The 23,485-nt window shown below is 46.4% G+C and overlaps 1 protein-coding gene across 15 annotated transcripts in view; it reads right to left on the bottom strand.

The window, feature by feature from the left end:
• Positions 1-23,485, bottom strand: part of NCOR2 (nuclear receptor corepressor 2) — a 1,233,371-nt gene that overhangs the window by 47,639 nt on the left and 1,162,247 nt on the right. For all 15 annotated transcript variants that reach the window (XM_086942885.1, XM_086942883.1, XM_086942892.1 and 12 more), the window contains 4 exons: positions 9,683-9,829; positions 7,378-7,523; positions 6,620-6,813; positions 2,979-3,125 (listed from right to left, as the gene is read on the bottom strand). In XM_086942885.1, the coding sequence (XP_086799011.1) occupies positions 2,979-3,125; positions 6,620-6,813; positions 7,378-7,523; positions 9,683-9,829 (634 nt within the window). The remainder of the gene's footprint in view (positions 1-2,978; positions 3,126-6,619; positions 6,814-7,377; positions 7,524-9,682; positions 9,830-23,485) is intronic.

The raw sequence follows: 23,485 nt of genomic DNA, 5'->3' as shown, positions 1-23,485 counted from the left end.
TAACAGCCACAGAGGATGTTCATTATCCCATGGTCTAGCATCAAGGTTGTGCCTGATTTTCGAATATGGCCTCATTCCTTTGTTTTGTGGGTATAACTGGTATAAAAACAGCCCCAAAGAACTGCATACAAGATCTGGCTTGATTTTTGCACCCAAATTTACCTCTTGATGCAAACAAAGGGGATAGCATCTCAAAAAACGTTTTTGGTCCTGATCTCTCATGTGGGATTCCCTCTTAAGCGAAGTTTCAGAAATGAAATCTCCTTCCTTTAAGTGGAAACCTGGAGGAATCTGCATGTATCATACTCCAGAGTTGGTAGTATTTCCACTCATCTCATTATTGAGTGAAAGTGAAAAACCTGAGCAAAAACGGACACATGTACCCAACCTGACTGTGGTGCATAGTCATCTTACTCCTGTGGCACTCACTCTCATAAAGGGTTCAAACTGCATCAGAATCTCTGATTCTGGATTACCCTAGGAATTGCACAAAGGGTGCAAAAGGTGGATGGGCCAGTTGTTTATGTCCATGGGGTACTTTGGACTTCTTTAAGGGCTAAGTCTCACCTATAATACGGATTGCGCAGTGCTATCACCAAGGGGCACATCCTGTATTTTCAGCATTGTGGCGGGCGGTGCTCTCTGCACCGCCCGCCACAATGCTGAAAATGCACTTTCACATTTCCATTTGCAAAGCGGCAGGCACCGTGCGGTGCCTGCCGCTTTGCAAATGACAATGAAGGGGGGTACCACAGGTACCCCCCATGTGCACCCCCCCAACTGTACTTCACTCTGGGGGCCCGCAGGGGCCCCCCAGAGTGAAGACCGCATGCCTTTCCGTGGCGGGATTGCCGCCACGGAAAGGCATTGAAAAATGCCCATTATAATATGGCTGGCGGTGTCTGATAGACACCGCCACCATGTTATCCCTTTTCCGCCCCGGCCGCAAGGCGACCGGGGCGGAAAACAGGCGGGCGGTGTTTGCCACCGCTGCGGTCCCCTCCGCCATCGTAATATGGCGGGGGGGAATGCAGGGAAGGATGTTGGGCGGATTGCCTCCGCCAGGGTGGCGGTGGCCACCGCTACCCTGGCGTAGGCAATCCGCCCGACATCCTAATGGACCCCAAAGTGTCTTTCCCTAATTTACATGGGGGGATTGTGTTCTCGCGTATAAGAGAAAATCCTTTGCTGCAGAACCCCTCACCCCTCTATAAAGTCAAGTAAGTCATCAGGAGGAGCACTAACTGCGAGTCGCATACAAGTGGTGCACAGCCAGTGTACTCCACAAGGGAACCCCTGGTGAGGAGGTCGGGGGGGGGGGGGGTCACACCGTGGGACAATGTGCTCTATCTGTAACGTGGTCCCTTTTTAGGTCTCGGCTAAACGCGCGGAAGCGCGTTGTCGCCGAGAACTTATTGTTAGCGAGTGTGCTTCCCAGGAGACACTCCTGGCCGGGCGCATCGCCTTGGAGGGCGATTTGAAACGCGCACGCGCTCGCTGTGGGCAGCTGCTGTCGTGCATTCACACAGACACACACCAGCGCCCATGCACGCACTTGCTCATACAGTGCCATGCTTCAAGGAAGTAAAAATAATGTGGACAGAACGAATAAAAAGAAGTTAAACATGAATGCTAAAGCTGTGGTGGGCACTGAAAATCGAAAAGCTTAAATCAGATGTGTGAAATAATAACGTACCGAAAAAACCCTGAAAAATAACATGTGCATGAAAGCCAAAAAATGAAAAGCAAGTGTTTACCTGTGGATGCAGTCAGTGCGAAGCATTAATACAAATGTTTACATGCTGGCTTATGTGTTTAATCAAACGGAGAACAGAGGATAAAAGCACAGTGCTAGTGCAATGAGTGAAACAAAACTGCTATATATGTCCTCCTAGATCCAACACACAGTCTTACATTGTAGGTGCCAAGAAATATATGACAGTACCTACATACTGCATCCGGCCGTGAAGGGCATTTACACTACGGAAGGGAGAATGCAGAGTAGTGAGTAGTGAGTGCAGAGTAGTGAGTGCAGAGTAGTGAGTAGTGAGTGCAGAGTAGTGAGTAGTGAGTGCAGAGTAGTGAGTGCAGAGTAGTGAGTGCAGAGTAGTGAGTGCAGAGTGCAGAGTAGTGAGTGCAGAGTAGTGAGTGCAGAGTAGTGAGTGCAGAGTAGTGAGTAGTGAGTGCAGAGTAGTGAGTGCAGAGTAGTGAGTAGTGAGTGCAGAGTAGTGAGTGCAGAGTAGTGAGTGCAGAGTGCAGAGTAGTGAGTGCAGAGTAGTGAGTGCAGAGTAGTGAGTGCGCAGAGTAGTGAGCGCGCAGAGTAGTGAGCGCGCAGAGTAGTGAGCGCGCAGAGTAGTGAGTAGTGAGCGCGCAGAGTAGTGAGTAGTGAGCGCGCAGAGTAGTGAGTAGTGAGCGCGCAGAGTAGTGAGTAGTGAGTGTGCAGAGTGAGTGTGTATTGGCAATGTAAATGACGATGCCATTTATTTATGATTTAAAGAAAAAAAAAGAAATGACACGAGCAATGCTAATAGCTCTACCTTTAATGATCCCGAGACCATTGCATTGCAAATGCTTGTTGGTATTAGCAAATGACAGTCCATTTAGAATAAAGAAAAGTATTTTCTTAGCAAAACAGTTATGAAAAACAAAAGACAAGCGACAGAGTGATGGTTACCAGGAAGTCACAAAACTATATGTATTTAAGGGCAGGTACACAAGAGGAAAGATCTGAGGGCCTACACACTAGACGGACCTCTGACCACAGCAAATGTGGAATATGTTATAAAAATGGGATTTTATGATTTTGAAAATCCACTCATTGTATTGTGAAAACACATCACTGTCTGAGCAGGCAATATGATTATCATCAGTTAAACCAACCATAAAAAACCTCAGGGTAAGCATCGTACTAGAAAGTTTAAGGAAATCAAGACAGGTCCTGAACCAAAAACATACATTTCATTTTCGAGACCCTTTACCTCTGTTCAGACTGATCTTCTCTATACAAGGTTGGATAGGAGGCACTCCGAGGGTATTCAGACTCCCCCACACCATCTGGTGGCGATACTGGCTCAATTCCATCTTCTGACCCACTCAATGCAGAGGCCTTGCTTTGCTCTGGTGACCTGATATATAAACCAACATTGTTACTTTAAACACCAAGTTCATCTTCCAAAACAGTGTAATATATTGCTGCACAGATCTGATTTAACTAGGCCTCAAAATTTTGTAGTACTCAATTTTGTGCTAGCCCAATAACATGTTGGTGAGGTTTTGAACACTAATTTCGGTACATGAACAAAAACTAAGTTCGTGTTCAAGACGCTACTGTCTGCCAGCCTCACATTTTAGACATGATACAAACATGTTAAAAACAACTCGCTATGTGATATCTACTATTCTCTCAATTAAATATTCCTGCACCCACATACATTCGGATTACATTGTGATTTCTGTAATCTGGTCTAAAATGAATACCCCAACCCACAAACGCATATCACACTGTTCTATGTGTAACAGCACATGTTTGAAATGCTACTACTACAAATCTAAAACAAAAGGATGGTAAATATTTTTTCAGGCGCAAACTCAAATTGCTTCTCCAGTGTGCTCTGTTATACCTTATCCGATATCGTATTAGAACTGTAGGCGTGATTACAGACCCAAACAGCTTCTCAGTGATTTGCAACCTGATGAGAAATGTACTTTCTCTTTCCATAGCCGGAGGATCTCCAGTGCAAAGTGCCATTTGAGCAATGAAAATCTGCTCAATTATATTTTAACTTTGGTAACATTCCTGAAACTAGGACACATGTGTGAGAAGGTGGCCTGATATGCAGTGCTCCCTATTCTAGTGAACACTATGTATCAGTCCAGCAACCCTTATTGATGATTGGTTGTAAGTCAACCTTATAGACCAGCTATCCTAGTAGCGTGGATACGAGCAGTCTAAGGCTAAAGACTCGAGAGGGCGTGTTAAGCCAGCTGTTTACCACACATATACCCCTTGAACACCAAGTGAAAGGACACCACACAAGTGTTATGAAAATAAACAAGTTATTTATTAAGAATCACAACAGCCCTGTACTCTTTATGAGGACAGGGTACTAAGCACAAAACAAAACCTTTACGAAAATACTTAAGTTAGCACAGTATATACAAATGCCCGAGGGGCACAGAAAACCATATACTCTGAAAGTGGAATGCGAAATTACTAGCAGGTAAGTACAGTACTAATAGGCTTTGGAATCGCTAGATCTTGACTATAGAATCTTCAGATTACTTCTAGGAGGCCCAGGGGACTCGGGTGCAGAGTGTGCACTCTCACGCGTGATGCGGGACAAAGTCTATGGTAGCTAGTAAAGACAAAGTTAGTGTTCTCGGGCGAACCCGACCTGGTGGGAGGAAAACGAAAGTGGATTCTGACCCTTGGATAGTGAGGCTATGCTGGGGCACCGAAATGCCGAAGTTACCTAGCCCAGGGGCTGCAGCTGCATAGGTCTCAAAAGACGTCGGGAATCCTCGTAGACGGACCAGGAGCCTGGAAGAAAGAAGTTGCTGGCAGGCGACCAGTGAAGAAAGTTCGATGGATCCAAGCCTGGATCGAAGGAAGATGACACCTGAAAGCAGAGGGGACCAAGTTCGTGACTACTAGCCAGTAGTCAGGTGGCACCAGGAGGGCACCGGATGGTAGTCACCTCGACTAGGTGAGTGGGTGACGCTGTGCTCGCAGATCTCACGGACCAGGAGGCGTTGTCGGCGACCAGGATGGAGGAGCGAGCTGTCCCACGAAGATTGAAGCTGTCTGCGTCGCTGGACCCAGGATTGGGCAACAAAGCCTTGGCAAATTCAAGCCCACGCGGTGGACTCAAAATGGCGTCTGGAGTGGACCAGGAGGGTCCGGGGTGCCTCTCTTGAAGAAGGAAGCAAGGGCCAGTCTGGAGCAACCAGACCAGCAGCAGTGATGTCGTCGGGCGTCGTGTAGAAGGCCACAAGCCAGCCGGCTAGTAGCCACACAGCGCGGTGAGCACGCAAAAGCAGAAGGGCCCCACGCAGATCGTGGAGATGCTGGAGGGCTGATCTTCGGTGCTGGAGCTGCTCAGGGTTGGGGCTTCTCGGACCCCAAAGCACTCACCAGTGTAGCACACAGTGGGCTTGTTACAAAGAAGTCGTGCAGTCTTGGCGATCGTCGGTCCCTCGAGGTCTCGTCGCACTCACAGTTCTCAGCTTTGCTGTAGAGGTGAGTAGAGGTCAGAGGTGCCAGGGAAGCCAGGTCTCGTCGAGCTGGGTCGTCGGATTCGTGAAGAAGGACTTGCAGCAGACCGCAGTGTTCTTAGGATGGTGCCCGCTTGATGCAGGGTGACTACTCCTTAGCCACAAGGGAGAATCTTGAAGAAGGAAATCTTGATGCCTTTCGCAGAAAGTCGGGTCTTGATTCCAAAGATGATCTAATTTGAACAGGGGGCCCGCTCCCATCTTTATACTAAAAAAGGGGGCTGACCCGGTGACTAGGTCCTGCCTATGGGTGGGACTAGGAGGGGGGTGGTTACACCCCTCTCCCATGCCGGACTTCCCCAGGCCAGGGGCTGGTGTGCCCCTGGAACTGGTTCAGACTGGCCTATGCGTAGTGAGCACCGGGGTGCCACTCAGCAGTCACCTTCCTGAAAAGCCCTGCCTACCCAGGATACACAAAACCATGTCTGGGACGGTGCTAGCACCGCCCCTGACAGGAAACCCTTTGTCCAGGCTCCCCTCGCTGGAAGGACTCCCAGCTGTAGGGGGTCAGACTCGTGTCTGTGGTGGCAGCATCCATTTTGTGGAGCTGAGGCTTCGTTTAACTTTAACCGGGGTTCACAGTTACATACATGTCGTGTCCCTCTAGAAGGGTGGAATGCTAACCCCGTCGCCAGAATTGGCGAGGGGTTAGTATTCCAATTCGTATGACACCTTACTCGACATGTTTTGATAAAGCAATACCAAAGATAGCATTTAACCGCGAGGATTATAATGCACTTAAGAGTATATGGTATGCGATATCATGGAACAGCTATTAGGACTTGATTCCGCAAGCTGCAGACAGGCTCAGCTCATGCCAGAGCACCATCTCACACGATTCCAAGCACTCTGCCTTCAGGATTGTTAAGGCCTGCCATAGGAGTGACTGATAGGAATCTGTGTGTCCATTTTAGGGTTAGATATAGGTATACTATATCTACAGCAAAGGGTGATTACACGACTTTGCCCCAGCTGTCATGCAGCCAGTTGTGTCAAATTTAGGAGGCCAGCCAGGGGTGGCATAATACATGCTGCAGCCCCTGGCAGCCCTGGGTACACCTATGCCCTGAGTTACAGGGTCTGATAAGGTGGCCCAGTACCAATTGGAAATGCACCTAGGGTACATGGAATCCATTTTACAGAGAGAGCAGTAGGCCTGGGGTCCTGATTGGCAGGGCCCCAGGTCGACTATGTCAAAAACCAGCTAAAACACAGGGCAAAAAGTTGGGGGCAACCATAGTCAGGATGTACCTTCCTACAACATGTGTTCCACAATGTACTGGAGAAATGTATTCATTTACAAATCTTCACCAATTTAAAAAAAGAGAAAAAAGCAACTTCTTACCTTTTACCTCCTTCTCCAACCGGGGAAATCCTCGGAGTTTGATGGAGTTCTTGCTGCTGTAGCAGACCAGGGTTGGGTGCCCTCCGCAGGTCCAGGACAGGGCATCCCGCACCCTGGTAGGAGTACATTGGTGCCTGAATCTGTGAGTTCAGCTGCTGGGGGTGGTTGCGAGTGTAGTCTAGTGTGATCACCTCCTGCGGGATAAGGCAACACTTGAGCCGCAATGCACCATACCGAACCACCACCAACAAGCAACCTCTCTTTCACAAATACAAATCAAATTGCAAATCGGTCCACCGTTTCCAAATATTTGTTCTTGAGTTTCAATATTGCACCCACACTTTCAAAAGTTGGTGAATTTATTTCTTGTTGATTTGCAACCTACAAAGTTAGGAAACACTACTCAAAATTGACAACTAAAACTAGGGCTGTCTACTCTCTTCTGCGAAACTTCAGAAGTTTCCCCCTTCTATTTTGTGCAGTGTGGGTAAAGATCAACTGCCAAGAAAGAAAACTGCAGAAAGGAGTAGGTGGCAAAGAAGACAACAACAGATGGTGAAGAAATTTACTTTTTTGCAAAACACCAAGAAAATAGGAAGACCATCTGGGAGAGAACGCTGCAGCCAAGTGCCATGATAACCCTTATTGGAGATTCAGGGAGTATGAAATGAATGCCAAAATATTTTAATTCATTTGAATGAATTCACTTGCACACAAATAAACCCTTTTGCCTACATAGTGCATGAATGAATAATTACATTGATATGTTGTTCAAGGGTGACGACCCGCTGGTGGCTCTTCATATACTGATTGAGCTGCTGTGGGTGACAGGGCGAATGCTGACCTTCACGCGCCTGTCTTAAGTGCTGTATGTGGCTGTCTGGCGCCGAGTGTTTCATAGATGCTTTATTGGGGAACAAAAGGAAAAGAAAGATTTTGAGTAGCAGGAACTTCTCCATTAAAACGTAATTTCCATCAAGGAAATCTGGTTATCCTACGTGCAAACATTCAAAATACCAAGTACATTGCTAGCCCAGCATATTCTGTTGTAGGACACGGCTGTCCACCTCCGGTCAATTAGAAAACATCCATGCCCACTTCATTTAGGCAATCCACTTGGGATAAATGTGCATACAAAGTGAAGGAATCATTTACAAAGACAGTGGTTATCATGTATGTTTGGTACACATATGTGTGTTCTACCAGATGACTCCTTCCACCTGCATCACCATGTTCCAGTCTCTGGACTTGATATAATACTCTAACTGATGCATTCTCAAAGTTGTGGTGCTGGCTTACTTCACCTGCACCCCACATCCTAATTACATATGTTTACAAAAAGGTGAGGCCAAGGTATGAACACAATTGTGCCTTCAGTAACAGAGTCAGTGAGCAAGGAAAGTGTTCCTTACCTGTAAACAAAGGGTTTGCAGATGGATATGTTGTAGCTTCCCATGTTGTTGCTTATGGCATCTAGATGTTGGGGTTCAACTTGACACTTGTTTTTTCTTCAAATTTAAGGTTTGTAAGGAAGTGTCCAAGTGCAGACCCCAGTCATGATGTTGGCAAACTGAGACCCCGCTCCCTTGCCGGATGTGCGCAAAACTTGTGGTTCTACAACAAATATGCTATAGACTTCTTCTTCACAAGCCAAGACTCAACATCCTTGCACCTAACCTCCTGAGGGACAGTTCACCATTACACCTGCTCTTTGGCCATATTTGCTTCCTCCCAACCTCAACCTCCACTTCCGACTAGTAAGTCACTGTTACCAGGATTGTGATTTCATGAATTTATTTCAGAAATGACTCATAAAATGTCATAACTGATAGGTTTGAATCTGGAGTGGGTGATGAATCCGCCGGCAGAGGTGGCGGAGTTTAGTCCCAGCCAGATTCTGCCAACCATCATGTGGTGGAGTTTTTTCTCGTGCACAGCTCGCCAATGGTTAGTTGAAATCAGTGCATGCAGGTTGATGTGCCGATTTCCGCTCATTTGCAGAACTCTGCGGAATCTCTAAGTTTTGATGCAACTCGGTGGAGTTCCGCAGAGTGGAACTACATGAGTTCCGCCCACCTCTAGTTTGAATGACACAGTTAGATGAAAAACAAGAGATCGAAACCCTATCGAGGACAGGTTTGAACACACTCATTCCCAACATTTTGCATTTCAAATTCTTGAAAATTAATTTCTGCATCGATCTGTGCAATTGTGGTTCAAGGATTTCAGATAACAAGCCCAACACCAAACCAGGCCACAAATGCCCTCCTTTATCTAAAGTTGAACCATCAAAGAGCAAATACGGCCATGGCTTATTCACACTGGGCGTCTTTTTTTCCACCATCTGCATTCGCAATGAAAAGCAGATTTGGGATTTTTCAAGTAACTTGTGAGACAAAATCACACTCTTATGAATTTAGCAATGACATGTACATCTCTTCACAACGAAAGACAGAACTAGTTCTACACCATGGTTCACTGGACCAAAGCTTCACCGAGCTTTCACAGACAAATTTGCTATTAGCGGGTAAACTTCAATCCCGAAAATGTCCTCCACACCCTCAGAAAGATGGGGCAAGCATCCAACAGAAGAAGTGTAAAAGATGAACACAGTGCAGAAGATCCAGTGGGTAACACTAGAACACCATTCATGTTGACAACACAAAGGTATTTTTACGCTTTGATACTCAACTGGAGAAGTGAAATGCATGAAACGCATGTAGCATATTGTCCTCCAAAGCAATGCAAGTGCAGCCATCAAGTCTACCATACTACGAGTTCTATTCAGGCAGACGCCTCCACTAGGTTAGAATTCCATCCATGCAGAATGTACGGCAGAGCTGCTAACTGCGCCCATCCCATCGGGAGCACCTTTATCAGCTCAAGAAGCTTGAATGCTGGACTTGTAGTTTTCCTTTTTCTATTTCGGCGAGGGTCTATCTACAAGTCCCAGCACATAAAGGTTTGTGACCCAAAAGTCATTACTGGATAATGAAATACCTGATAACACAGCACCAGTTGTCACCTCTGCGTAACGTAAACAAAAAGGGAGCAGCATATCACCTTGTTGCATTTGCCTTGTGTCCTGCTCCATGTGCCCTTTTTCAGACTCTTGTATAGCCGACCGGACCACTTTTTCTTGAGATACAATGGGAGACCTTGCAGGACTTCGTGCATCAACACCATCAGGGCTGTACCCACTGGGGAAAGCTAAAGTAGCACAATAAAAAAACAAGAACACACACTTAAAAAAAACTTTCATGGTCATTGGCTGGCAACACCATCCACCAAACCCCTTTTTTACGAAGTGATGTCCTACAACTAGCGCTTCGATAAGTCTGTGTTAAATTCGGAAGCTTGACTGCATCTCTTAGTTTCATCCTGTGATTTCAGTCTCCCCGTGGGCTACATGATCCTGCAAAACAAGCTTTGCTACAAGGCACCAAAAGGTGAACAACACACTGCAAATAAGCAAAGGTTTGCTCATCCTGCCAGCTGGCAAAAAACCTGCTGAAGCCTTGATATTTAAAGTTATCAAAATATAAAAATGGTAATCAAACATAATTACTAGTAGAAAACGATTTGCAAAGGTCAAACGTTCTAAGATTGATCACAGTATTTGGATAAGCCTCCACAGAACATCAACATGGTAAAAAGGGCAATTGAAAAGCACGGTCCACAAAACTCAATAGTGGCAAATGGTGACCGTTCAGTTTAGACATATACAGCTGCAGTCCTTAAAATTAGGCCCAGGCTGAAGTTGAATTAAGCCAGCCTAATTTGACCTATTTTGTTAATTTTGCGTCATGCTCGTTACACAAAATTTCAAAATTAGGCCAGTCACCTAATTACGCTGCAATTCTCAGTATAGCGACAGAGGGCGGCAAAAACACAAACAACCAGATGCAAGCAGCTGTTTGCATTAATTGAGTTTGTCACTCTAAATTACAGATTTGCAATTAGGCATAATTTTGCTTAATTTTCCAAAAATGTTGCATAATTACGCGAAAGCAAACTATACAAATTCGCACACCTTAAAATGGATTTCTCAGTCATTACGTGTCAGTGAAATAAAATTGGTGCATGTAGATATTCCTCAGCTAACATGCATACACATCTATTTTCAATTATTTTACCTCTCCAATCAAAAGCATGACTTAACCCTTCCTTCGTAATTACTCAAAAAAAATTACTCATTCAAATTCAAAAAATGGGGAAGTACTAAAACACTTTCCTTCATATAAAACACTATATTGGCACTCATCAGAATTTTTTTCATGTACTTGTACCGAGTCCCCAAAATTTTCTTGAAATCAGACCACATATCACCTTCCATCCGTGCCTGAATGCAGCCAGGCAGGACTTTATCATTGTTGCATACTTTTCCATGCTACATCCAGGAGTGAAATCCATTTGGAATTGGCAGCAACCCCAATAAAGGCTTTTGGTAATTGTATTGTAATGCAAATGCTACTTACCAGTATGCATCTGTTCTTGCCATGTAGGGCTGCTGACATTCATATCTGTGCATAGATCGCCGCCTAGTGTTGGGTCCGGATGATTGCACATTGTTGTCCTGGAAGAGTCTTCGAAGTATCACGAGATAGGTGGCTCCTCCCCTGGACTACAGTGCGCATGGGCATCGATTCCATCCCCAGATTGTTTTTAGCCATTGTGGCCAAGATGGAGTGAGACTCAGTGAATGATGACCATGCCATGAAATGATATGTGAATACTGCAGCTGCTACAGGCACCGGGGAGGAGGGTGGGCGATATGAATGTCAGCAGCCCTACATGCCAAGAACAGATGCATACTGGTAAGTAGCATTTGCAGTTCGAGGCATGTGGGCTGCTGAATTCATATCTGTGCATAGAATGCATAGCAGTCCCTCCATTAGCGGCGGCCGCCCGTGCCAGCTGCAGCAGTTTGGAAAAGTGTCTTGAGAACAGCCTGCCCTACAGCTGCCTGCTGTTTGGAGTGCACGTCTACACAGTAATGCTTGGTAAATGTGTGTGTGGTAGACCAAGTGGCTGCTCTACATATGTCCTCTAAGGGAATGTTACCTAGAAAAGCCATAGAGGCCCCCAACTTTCTGGTGGAGTGGGCTCTTGGTGGAATGGTAAGAGTGCGTTTTGCCTTCGCATAGCAGATCTGAATACATTTGACGATCCACCTAGCAATACCAGCCTTGGAAATAGGGTTACCTTTGTGATGTGGCGCAAAGGCAACAAAAAGCTGCTTAGTCTTTCTAAAATCTTTGGTCCTATCAATGTAATACATTAGGGCCCGTTTAACGTCAAGGGTATGGAGCATCCGCTCCGCCAGTGACTCTGGATTTTGAAAGAACACCGGCAACTCAATTGTTTGGTTGATGTGGAATTGAGACACAACCTTGGGTAGAAATTTAGGGTTAGTGCGGAGCACTACCCTGTTTGAATGAACCTGGAAGAAGGGTTCTTGGATCATGAGGGCCTGCAGTTCACTAACCCTCCGTAGCAATGTAATTGCTACTAGGAAAGCCACTTTCCACGCCAAGAACTGGATCTCGCAGGAATGTAGTGGCTCAAAGGGAGGACCCATCAGCCTTGTAAGAACCACATTGAGGTTCCATTCAGGAGCTGGTGGAGTCCGTGGCGGAATGACTCTTTTGAGGCCTTCCAGAAATGCTTTGATGGCAGGCACCTTGAAAAGTGAAAGGTGCTGTCTATTTTGGAGGTATGCGGCCATTGCAGACAGGTGAATGCGAATGGAAGTATATGCCAGATTACACTTGTATAGATGGAACAGGTAACAGATGATGTTCTGAATAGAAGCATCTAGTGGATCAATGTTGTGGTTTGCGCAATAGATGACAACCCGCTTCCATTTTGCCGCATAACATGCTCTAGTAGTGGGCTTCCTAGCCTCCCGAATGATGTCCATGCAATTGGGAGGAAGGTTGAGGTAGCCAAACTCTAGGACTTCAGGAGCCAGATCGCCAGGTTGAGCTGTTGCGGATCTGGGTGCTGAATGTCGCCATGGCTCTGCGTCAGAAGGCTGGGTGCGAGATGAAGCCTCTGATGCGGTACCACGGAAAGTTCCAGAAACGTGGTGTACCATGGTTGTCGAGCCCACGTTGGAGCAACCAGGATGAGAGTCATTGAGTGCTGCCTGAGCTTGCGTGCCACCAGCGGTATCAGAGGTGCTGGGGGAAAAGCGTACGCAAATCTGCCTGACCCGTTCATCCATATCGCATTGCCCTGCGACTGTGGGTGTGGGAACCTGGCGGCAAAGCTTTGGCATTTTGCGTTCTCCCTTGTGGCGAACAGGTTGATCTCTGGATGACCCCACCTTTGGAAGTACGGTTGGAGTACTGATGGATGTATCTCCCACTCGTGCATTTGGTGGCTGTGCCTGCTGAGCAGGTCCGCCATCTGATTGTCCTTGCCTGGGAGATGTTCTGCCATGAGGAAAATGTTCCTCTGAATGGCCCACTTCCACATGCTCGGAGCCAGATGAGACAGCTGCGGAGAGTGTGTGCCCCCCTACTTCTGAATGTAGTACATGGCCGTCATGTTGTCCGTCCGGATCAACACGATCTTGTTGCACAGATGTACTTTGAATGCCTTTAAGGCCATGAAGATCGCCATCAGTTCCAGTACATTGATGTGCATCTTCCTTTGCTGTAGCGTCCATAGTCCCTGCACTGTGTATTAGAGTACATGCGCTCCCCATCCCTGGAGAGAAGCGTCCGTTGTCAGGATGATCTGTGGCACAGGCTCTTGAAACGGTCGGCCCTTGCAAAGGTTTTGTGGATTCCACCAATGCAGAGAGTTGTATGCCCGACCGCTCACCAACACTAGGGCTTTTAACTGCCCGTGAGCCTGAGTCCACTGACGTGCTAAGCACTCCTGAAGCGGACGCATATGTAGTCTCGCGTGTGGGACTATGGAGATGCAGGAGGTCATTATGCCTATCAACTGCATGAACACTCTTGCTGGAAGCGAGTGTTGAGGTCTGAATCTTTGGATCAGCGACTGAATGCTGTTGACTCTCACTGAATTCGGCTGCGCTGTGGCCGCCAGAGTGTTTATGGTCGCACCCAGATACTGCCGTATGTGGGCGGGCTGGAGATGTGATTTTGGATAATTCAGTGAGAACCCCAGATCGTGCAGAAGGTGAATGGTGTGGGACATGTGGGTGGCGCACTGCTGGGCCGACTTCGCCTGAATGAGCCAGTCGTCCAGATAGGGGTAGACGTGGATGTTCTGACGTCTCAGATGCGCCGCCACCGTCGCTAGGCACTTTGTGAAAACCCTGGGCGCTGTGGTGACCCCAAAAGGCAAAACCTTGAACTGGTAGTGCTGGTTTTGAATGGTGAACCTGAGGTACTTTCTGTGTGAAGGATGCAGTGGAATGTGAAAGTACGCATCCTTGAGGTCCAGAGTTGCCAGGAAGTCCCCTTGTTGAAGCAGTGGGAGAACCTGCTGCAGCGTGAGCATATGGAAATGTTCTGACAGAATGTAAAAGTTGAGAGGTCTGAGGTCTAGGATGGGCCTGAGGGATCCGTCCTTCTTTGGAATCAGGAAGTACAGGGAGTAAACTCCTGTACCTCTTTCCTGCGGGGGCACAAGCTCTATTGCTCCTTTTTGCAGCATGACGTTGACTTCCTGCTGCAACAAGTGCAAGTGCTCGCCGGACATAGGACGGCTCTTTGGGGGTATGTTGGGTGGAGTGGACGTGAGCTCCAGACAATAACCATATTGGATAAGAGATCTGACCCACCTGTCCGTGGTGATGGACTTCCACACGGGCAGGAAATGCTGGAGTCTCCCCCCGACCGGTGTTGTGTGGCCGGGGGGCAGTGACAAGGCGTCACTGTTTGTTGGCGGTGGAGGACCTGGAGCTGTTATTACCACGTCCTCTGCCTTTGACGATGTTGCCACGGTATCCACTCCGACCCTTGTTGGTATAGGAAGGTTGGGTGTTACTTTTATAGAATTGCGTCGACTGTGACAGTTGACCCCTCGAGGTGCCTCTATTATTGGAGCGACGAAAAGAACCACCCCGAAACTGCTGGGACTGCAAGGCACCCATAGACTTTGCAGTGTCGGTGTCCTTCTTCATTTTCTCGAGGGTGGTATCAACTTCTGGGCCAAATAGGCGGTCTGGGTTGACAGTTTGGTTCAAGATGGTAGTTTGAATGTCTGGTTTGAAACCGGATATTCTGAGCCATGCATGTCTACGAAGTAGAACGCTAGTGTTAATTGCTCTTGAGGCGGTGTCAGCCACATCCAGAGCGCACTTAATTGAAGCATTGGTGATAAGCTTCCCCTCCTGTATCAACATTTCTGCTGCTTCCTTATACTGATCGGGTAAGTGCTGTAAAAGGGTCTCTAGAGTGTCATAAAGTGCCCTGTCGTAACGCGCAAGTAGCGCCTGTGTGTTGGATATGCAGCAACTCGTTTCCCCGAAGCCTCAAATACTTTTGATTCCTTGTCTGGGGGAGGAGCACCACCCGTAGTTTGTGAGTTGGCTCTTTTGCGTGCATTGGAGACAACCAGGGAATCTAGAGGCAACTATCCTTTGATGTACGTTGGATCAGTGGGCGCTGCCTTGTACTTCTTGTCGATACGTGGGTTGATGACCCTTGCTCGGGTGGGCTCCTTGAAGACTTCTGGAGCATGTTTCAACACCCCTTTTAGCATTGGCAAAGTCTTTACAGTTTTTTCAGCGACTGAAAAAGTGTCAAAAAGAAAATCGACGTCTACTGGGTCAGCATGGAGATCGACGTCATGATTGGCTGCCACCCTTTCAATTAGAGCATTGAAAGCTGCAGAGTCTTCTGTTGGGGAAGTCTTGGCTGAAAAAAGCTGAGGCTCCTGCCCTGAATGTGGGTCCCCAGGGTCGCCACCAGCAGACCATGGCTCAGTCACATCTTCTGGGTCTGAGTAGACTGGATAGGAATACTCATCCTCGTCGTTTACATCACCCTCCTCTACATTAGAATGAGTGGGTGAAAGTTCATGGCCTTGTGGTGATACAGGCTCCATAGGGGCAGAGGCACCAGCAGAGTCCATCTTATTTTAAGTGGAATTTGGAAATGCTCCAATGCTGGTTCAGGGGTGATCTTCCTTTTAAGGAGAGAGAGCTTGCCTGTGTTGGCGTCGATGATCACTTCTCGACGCTCTTCTTGTGCCAGCGGTTGGTGGCGTGGGCTTGGAACCACCAACGATGCCTTCGGCATCGAAGATAACTTCACGGGCACTCCGGCCCCAGGTTTCGCTTTGAAAGCCTTCGGCGCCGTTTTTGGCGGCAACGTGAACAGAATCGGCGTTGGCGTCTTCGCAGGTTTCTGGAGAGGCTTGGACGGCACAGTGTCCTTCGGCTCGGCTGCTGCGGCCCCCTCCCTAATACGCTGAAGGGACTCCGTGACCTTCTTAGTGAACGAGGCGGAGGGACGCACCGGCTCGAGAGAGTCTTCTGAAGCTGGTTTTGGGACGGCGACCAATGACGCAGTCTTCGGAGCCGACGCAGCTGCCCCCTTGGCCTTGTCGAGTGGAAGCGGGGCAGTGAGAGACTTGGGGTCGTCCTGCCGCTTCTTCGTGGCCTTCTTATGGTCGTCGACCTTCTTGGTATCGATGCGACTCTTAAGTGCGTCGACCAACTTCGGCACCGATGCAGCCGCGTCGGCCGTTTTTACCTTCGGCTTCGATACTGTAGTCTTCGGGTCGGCCATTTTGGCGTGGCCCTTGAGCTCGACGGCCATCTTGGATTTCTTCGGCGCCGAGGCCTCCGAAGCCTTCGACCCGACCAGTGCGACTTGCACTTTCGGTTTCGATACGTCTGGCGTCGAGACCGATGGTTTCACTTACGGTTTCTGCACCGTGAGCGGTGCCGGATCAATGTCCGTGGCCGGGCCTGAAGGCGGAGCCGTGGGACGGGAATCAAGGCTTTGGGTAAGGACCGAAGGCGATCCCTCGGCCTGGGCCTTAGAAAGGTGGCTGGCCCCGGAGTCAGTGTGAGGAAGCTCCTCGTCCGAGCTATCCTCTAAGGTGGCAAGGGCCCCGTCGTCGTCCCCTACCTCCTCGACGACTTCCTCGAAATCCTCGTCTTCCGCGTCGTAGTCTTCCTCGACCTCCGACGCCGGGTTAGATTCTGTGATATCCTGGATAGTGTCGTCGCCGACATCCTCCGTGTTGAAGATGTCCGTCGGAGGGGGTGCCGATCGCTGGGCCTGCAGTCTCGCAGCTCGGCGGAGCTTGAGCGTCTTCTTTGACCGGAACTTGGAGCAGGCCATACACTTGGCCTCGTCGTGGTCCGGCGACAAGCACTTATTGCACACCGGGTGCACATCGATATGTGGGTACTTCGAGGCACACACCGGGCACCGCTTAAATGGACTTCGTTCCATGATGAAAGTAGGTTGGAGCGTCGTGTAGGCCCGTCCGCGCCGAAAGCACGCGGAAGGGCAGAGTTGGTTCGGAGCCGATGAAACAAACGAACCCGAACGATAGACAATACCGACGCGAGTCCTAAAGACCTTTTGGTCTCAAGCAAAGTAAGTTAAACAACTATCGATTTCGACAGAGGGAACCGAAACACATCCGAACCCAATGGCGGAAAAAAACAATCTGGGGATGGAGTCGATGCCCATGCGCACTGTAGTCCAGGGGAGGAGCCACCTATCTCGTGATACTTCGAAGACTCTTCCAGGACAACAATGTGCAATCATCCGGACCCAACACTAGGCGGCGATCTATGCACAGATATGAATTCAGCAGCCCACATGCCTCGAACTTGTATTTATATAGCGCTTACTAACCCTGACGAGGCGTCAAAGTGCTTTTTCGGAGAGTAGCACGCTACCCCGGAACTCAAAAAGGATTAGCGGTGAATTAGTGTACTGAAATATGAAACTGATTTGCTTGGTGGATATGTTAGTCAGTTATTTGGATTGGTAAGGATAGGGGAGGGACAGAAGAGGGATTGAATGCTCTCCGCTTTGAGTTGGGAATATCAGTGGTCGGTAGTGATGTCTTCACAGTACGTGCTGAAACATTAGGTCATGCAGAATAAGATTAAGCGCAGTACATACACGCGGGAACAAAATTGGCAGCACAGGCTCTATTCGGTATTTGAGCATCCTTAGCTTTTGTTACTTGAGTCCCTGTCAATAATAACAATGCTCTGGGGCAGAAGCTACATTATCGGAGTGTTTAGGCCAGTAACTTTTCTGTCGCATTTGTCTAATACATTTTGGAAATGATCCCCCAATGTGTCAGCATTTGAATGGAGATGAAATGAAGCCAGCCATTGCAGCTCTAGACCCCATTGGAAAAAAGGCCCCCAAAATTGTCTTGCATTTTTATTTCATGGTAACTACAATAGGTCACTCCATGCTTTTCCCGGGACTGTACTGTTTCCGGCAAACTAGGATTTTATCATCTTTCCCGGCTATTTGAAAACTAGCCTTTCTTGCCCCTCTTTGAGTCAAGACACTTTTGCTTACAAAACTTATCATCAAACTACCTACAGGGTGACAAGACCCTTTCCAAAGAGTGGTGGTCATGTGTGGTGACTGGTCACTTCCAGATTTCGAAGACCATACCCTTTTTACCGAAGTATCTGGAATCAAAAGTGTTCCTACTATTTAAGTGGCTGCAAGAGTTGTGGTCACATCCTGACCCAAATTCAACTCTCATTATTGAGAACCAGGCTGCTATATTATGAAGGGAAACGCAACAGGTGCAGCTAAGTGGGTTGAGATTAAAGGTGACTAGTGACTCATGAGGACAACATTTATCAAATTGGGTCATAGACTGCATCCTGTCTTTGTCCTCTGATTCTGAGCTCCATCCGGATATATTACATCTGCATGTTGACATTACACTTCAGTGAAGAAACAAAGGGAGTATTCAGCTCTCATATTTAGACAGGCACTGAACACAGGATTAAGATTTACATGGAGGGTTGGCAGTCAATATATAAGTCTGATGCTCCAAAAACAGATCTGTGGGTTAAAGGCTCAGCAAGAAGTAGATAATAGCTTTTTTAGACCATAAATGACCTGGTACCTTCAGGACTTGGACATAATTGCCTGAAGACCCATTCTGCACTGAGCCAGATTACACGTTAATAGTTGGTCCCCAGAAAGGAATCCTTCCTTTGATAAGCTGTGGAATGAGTTCTGCTGACCAAGTAGATGAAGGGCCCATCAGTTAACCGCATCGCTGCTGCGGTGATTTTTCCCCTATGCGGCTTTTTTCGAAAAGCCGCGTTAGATGATGAGCTCAGCTCGTCATCCGCACACGCCCCCCGTGGCTGATGACGAGCTGAGCTCGTCATCAGCATCGAAGGGGTTAAGGTACATTGGTTTCATCTGTGAAAGGCTCATGCTGGGACAATTAGAGCATTTCTACAAACAAAATGTTAATGACCTTCAAAAAGGATTAAAGAATGTGTGGATGGATGCCCAAGTAGGTAGCTGGATGCAAAAACATTTAGCAAAAAGACACAGAGGGGATAGAGCTTTACATTGATCTGATTGCCCCAAAGGAACACTATTTCTGTACTTTTCTAACCAATTTAGAATAAGTATAGGGTGAATAAACGTCTAAGCTGGCATTCTGAACAGTACAACAAACTGTGTTTGGTGGTTGGAAGAACAATACACTGATGCTGTATTGTACAGTAAATAGCAAGGCTATGAGTAATTCATTTATTGAAACGTTTTGGAGTCTTCGCTGCAAGCAAGGAATAGCACTTTGTTACCAAACAAACCACTCCTTGCTCTATTTAGTACTTACTGGTCTCATCTACATGCTATGCCTCAAAAAGGACATGAAGATAAAACCTCAAGCACCAACTACAGTAGGCTGCTAAGCCTTAAGCTTCTGTGTAAGAGATAAAAAAGCTTTTGCCAGCACCGCTGCCTGTCCTCCACCCTCCAAAAACTCCTACTGACAACAGCAACATACATAGTGCAGTCATTGTCAAGATTCACTTGAACAACATTTCTAGCTTTTTAGGTCTCGGCTAAACAATGCACGTGCGGTCTCAAAGAGACGTGTTGTTTCTGGTCACTGGGATACAAGTCGCCTATCTCCTACCATTGGTAAACTTCAACGCCACTTTCCTTTTCTTTGATGCCATTAGTCATGGCATGTGGGCGTCATGCCCTCTTTTTGTCTTTAGCCCTCCCATAGTGCATGAACCAAGTACATGCCTTCATACACTGCTCTCGGTTTTCGGAGCAATTTTTATCTTTGTGCTCACATTACGCTGCAGCTCACAAATAACTTTTGTTATACCTACTGGCTGTGGCTATTGCTCATTTATCGAAACAGACACACTTGTTGGCTTTCAGTGTCGATACATTGCCGTAGAGTCTTAAAGTGAACTGAGAAATGCAAAGGTGAGTTTTGGTTGGGCCTATCTTGGCTCATCAATTTTACATACCCTGCACACACTGTTCCCCATTCCTTAATGATTTTATCCGGTGAGTTCCTAAAGGGCTAATCAGAGAAAGACAATGAGAAGAAGCTGATCTCTGGTAAGAGGCTAGAGTCCATCGGCTAGTACTTGTGAAGGTGTGAGTGATACGTTACTGCTTCGCTCTCTTCCATGTCCAGCATTTAAGAAACAATTTCCAAGTACAGTCGCCTTGGAAACATTTACAGTATGGGATCAAGACAGGCTTAAATCAAACAGCTAGTAAAGAAGAGTGTAGAAAAAACTGTCTGTCCTTGAACCTGATACCAAAGATTTAAACAGAAATAAGGATGTCTTTGCAATATGGCATAACACAAATCTCCTTCATAGAGCTGTATTTGGGAAAAACCATATCCTGTGTTTGTTCTGGGTAAAGAAACATGGAATCCCCGCCAGAAAAAAATACCTTGCATATTGATGCAAGAAAGAATGCAACAAGCGCAGGAAACACGTGGAAGGTGTATCTTTGAGCAACTTCGTACAATTAGAGAAGAAACCGAGTATTCTACCCTGCTCCAGGAGACCTCAAGCTTCAATAAGAGTAATTAAGAGTACCAAGTAATAAATCATGACTCAATCAGTTAAGCATTAACGCCTGTTCTCTCTAGAGCAGTGGCTCTTAACCTGGGGACAGATTCCATACCTGTCCAAGCTTTAAGATTAGAATTTTCTATTACAAGTTCCTATGCTACAGCCGTGGCTAACGATATTAGGTGGGCCTACAATCTCCTCCATGCAAAAGAGGGAACATTAAGATCCTACTGAAAAACGAGACTTTCGATTTAGAAGCCACAAAGCAAACTTTTCTTGGGAACATGACAGTTGCATTTCAAATGGCCAAAATTTGTCCGGACATTTTGCTCACCTGGTCAGCATCGCAAATTAAACTTTTTCTAAAATGTTTTACCCCAAAAACTGAGCTATGAACTTGACTTTGCACATTGTAATAAATTATCTACCTACAAACCCTTCGTAGAATCACTGGAGTACAAATATATCCAGCCATATATTGGGTTTTCATTAACGCATGGTGCAAGGAGGGCGATTACAATGTTACGACTAGGCATCTTACCTATGCTAACCTTTTCATCAAGATGGTTACCCGGAGGATCCCCATTATGTTCTCTTTGCCAAGGGGGTGACCAGAACATCGAGCACTTATTATTTGTATGCCCTAGATTTAACGTAACAATAGCACGCGCAAGATACCTTGATCCAATTTACCGCACCTGCAGAATTACAACGGTTAAAGAACTATTAACCGTGTGTAAACAGCCACCAAATGAACTTGTATGTTATAATTTTTATAAATTTTTAAAATCTTTTTTACCTTTATATTGATTAATGATGAAACCTTTCTTTTATTGATTGTTTAATGTTATATTTGTGGTCCTCTGTCGAGTACCAACACAAATAAAAATCTTTTTGACTTTTTGACTACATACCCTGCACACACTGTTCCCCATTCCTTAATGATTTTATCCGGTGAGTTCCTAAAGGGCTAATCAGAGAAAGACAATGAGAAGAAGCTGATCTCTGGTAAGAGGCTAGAGTCCATCGGCTAGTACTTGTGAAGGTGTGAGTGATACGTTACTGCTTCGCTCTCTTCCATGTCCAGCATTTAAGAAACAATTTCCAAGTCCAGTCGCCTTGGAAACATTTACAGTATGGGATCAAGACAGGCTTAAATCAAACAGCTAGTAAAGAAGAGTGTAGAAAAAACTGTCTGTCCTTGAACCTGATACCAAAGATTTAAACAGAAATAAGGATGTCTTTGCAATATGGCATAACACAAATCTCCTTCATAGAGCTGTATTTGGGAAAAACCATATCCTGTGTTTGTTCTGGGTAAAGAAACATGGAATCCCCGCCAGAAAAAAATACCTTGCATATTGATGCAAGAAAGAATGCAACAAGCGCAGGAAACAAGTGGAAGGTGTATCTTTGAGCAACTTCGTACATCTAGAGAAGAAACCGAGTATTCTACCCTGCTCCAGGAGACCTCAAGCTTCAATAAGAGTAATTGAGAGTACCAAGTAATAAATCATGACTCAATCAGTTAAGCATTAACGCCTGTTCTCTCTAGAGCAGTGGCTCTTAACCTGGGGACTTAGGACACCGGGGGGTCCGCGGCTGTTGACCATAATTAAATAATATTAAAATGAATAAATTCAAAGTAAATATAATTAAAGAAGCAAAATTGTAAATTGTAAAGCTTTTCTATATTTAATTGTGAATCAAACTACTTTAATATTGGAGCATTTGTTTGCTGTATATTTGTTTGTGTATGTATTGTTTTGGGGTTCAAACCACAGAACTGGATTATGCCACGGGTCCCCAACTTCTAATAAGGACTCAGTGGACGTCCCGGGATTCAAATAATTATGTAGTCGGGGTCCACAGAAGCCAAAAGGTTAAGGACTGCTGCTCTAGAGGTGTACACGTACTTATAGATAGTAAGTAGATTGTTTCAAAGCTACAGGGCATGAGACTTTGCATATGTAAAACAGAGTTCAGATATGTTGTGAATGCTTAAGGTGGAAAAAATGAGTAGATCCATTATAGAGTCTTAACTCGACTGACAAGGAAAAGGGCTGTACTGGACTATATGTATGTACTGCCACAGTCGGCAAATTCGTATTTGCAGATATTCATTTCAAATGTCTTTCAACAATTGTAGGGAAAATGTTTGCAACACTCAAGCAGGAAAACTAGTGCGTCTATATGTTGCACTAGAGGCTAATTTCGCGCAACCTGGGAAATTGACATGTGTTGTGCCCACTGGATACATTATTCCACTCTACCAGAGGAAGTTCGAAAAACTAGGCTAGCAAAACGTTGCAGAAGCCAGGCCTGGCAAACCAAGAACTGCTCATGAAGCAGACCGAAGACAACCTTTATCCTGGTCAGAAGACTATGACCCGCCAACAATTCTGCCACTACAGGATGCGAGCCGTGTGAATGGCATACCACGCATCATGCTATTTTTTCTTATTTGGACCAAATATAACATTCACATATAGTTTTTGTTGAATGCAACTCAAAAAAGCACTGTTATGTTAAATAAGCAATAGTGCTATTGTGGTTCCGTGGTTCCGAATTGGGTTCGATAGTTCCGAACCCGATTTATAAAGATCGTCGGAAATGGACGATTTTGGTCTCAACAGACCGCAAATGGCGAGTGTAACGTGTCTGAGTGTTTTCGTATGAATCGATATAGGAGAACACTCTATATTCGAGGATTTAGTCTGAACCTCCGGGTTCCATTTTGTATGCGGCAGCCATTTTGTGTGGTTGCGCTAACATAGGCCCGATGACTGCGGCCGAGAGAGTCCTTGAGACACGTATGCCTTAGTTGACTTCTGGATGACCTGGCCGAACTGACTCCTTGC

The sequence above is a fragment of the Lissotriton vulgaris genome, chromosome 11, assembly GCF_964263255.1.
Source record: "Lissotriton vulgaris chromosome 11, aLisVul1.2, whole genome shotgun sequence".
Lineage (NCBI taxonomy): Eukaryota > Metazoa > Chordata > Amphibia > Caudata > Salamandridae > Lissotriton > Lissotriton vulgaris.
The sequence above is the reverse complement of the archived record's forward strand: the minus strand, read 5'-3'. Positions and strand labels throughout refer to the sequence as shown.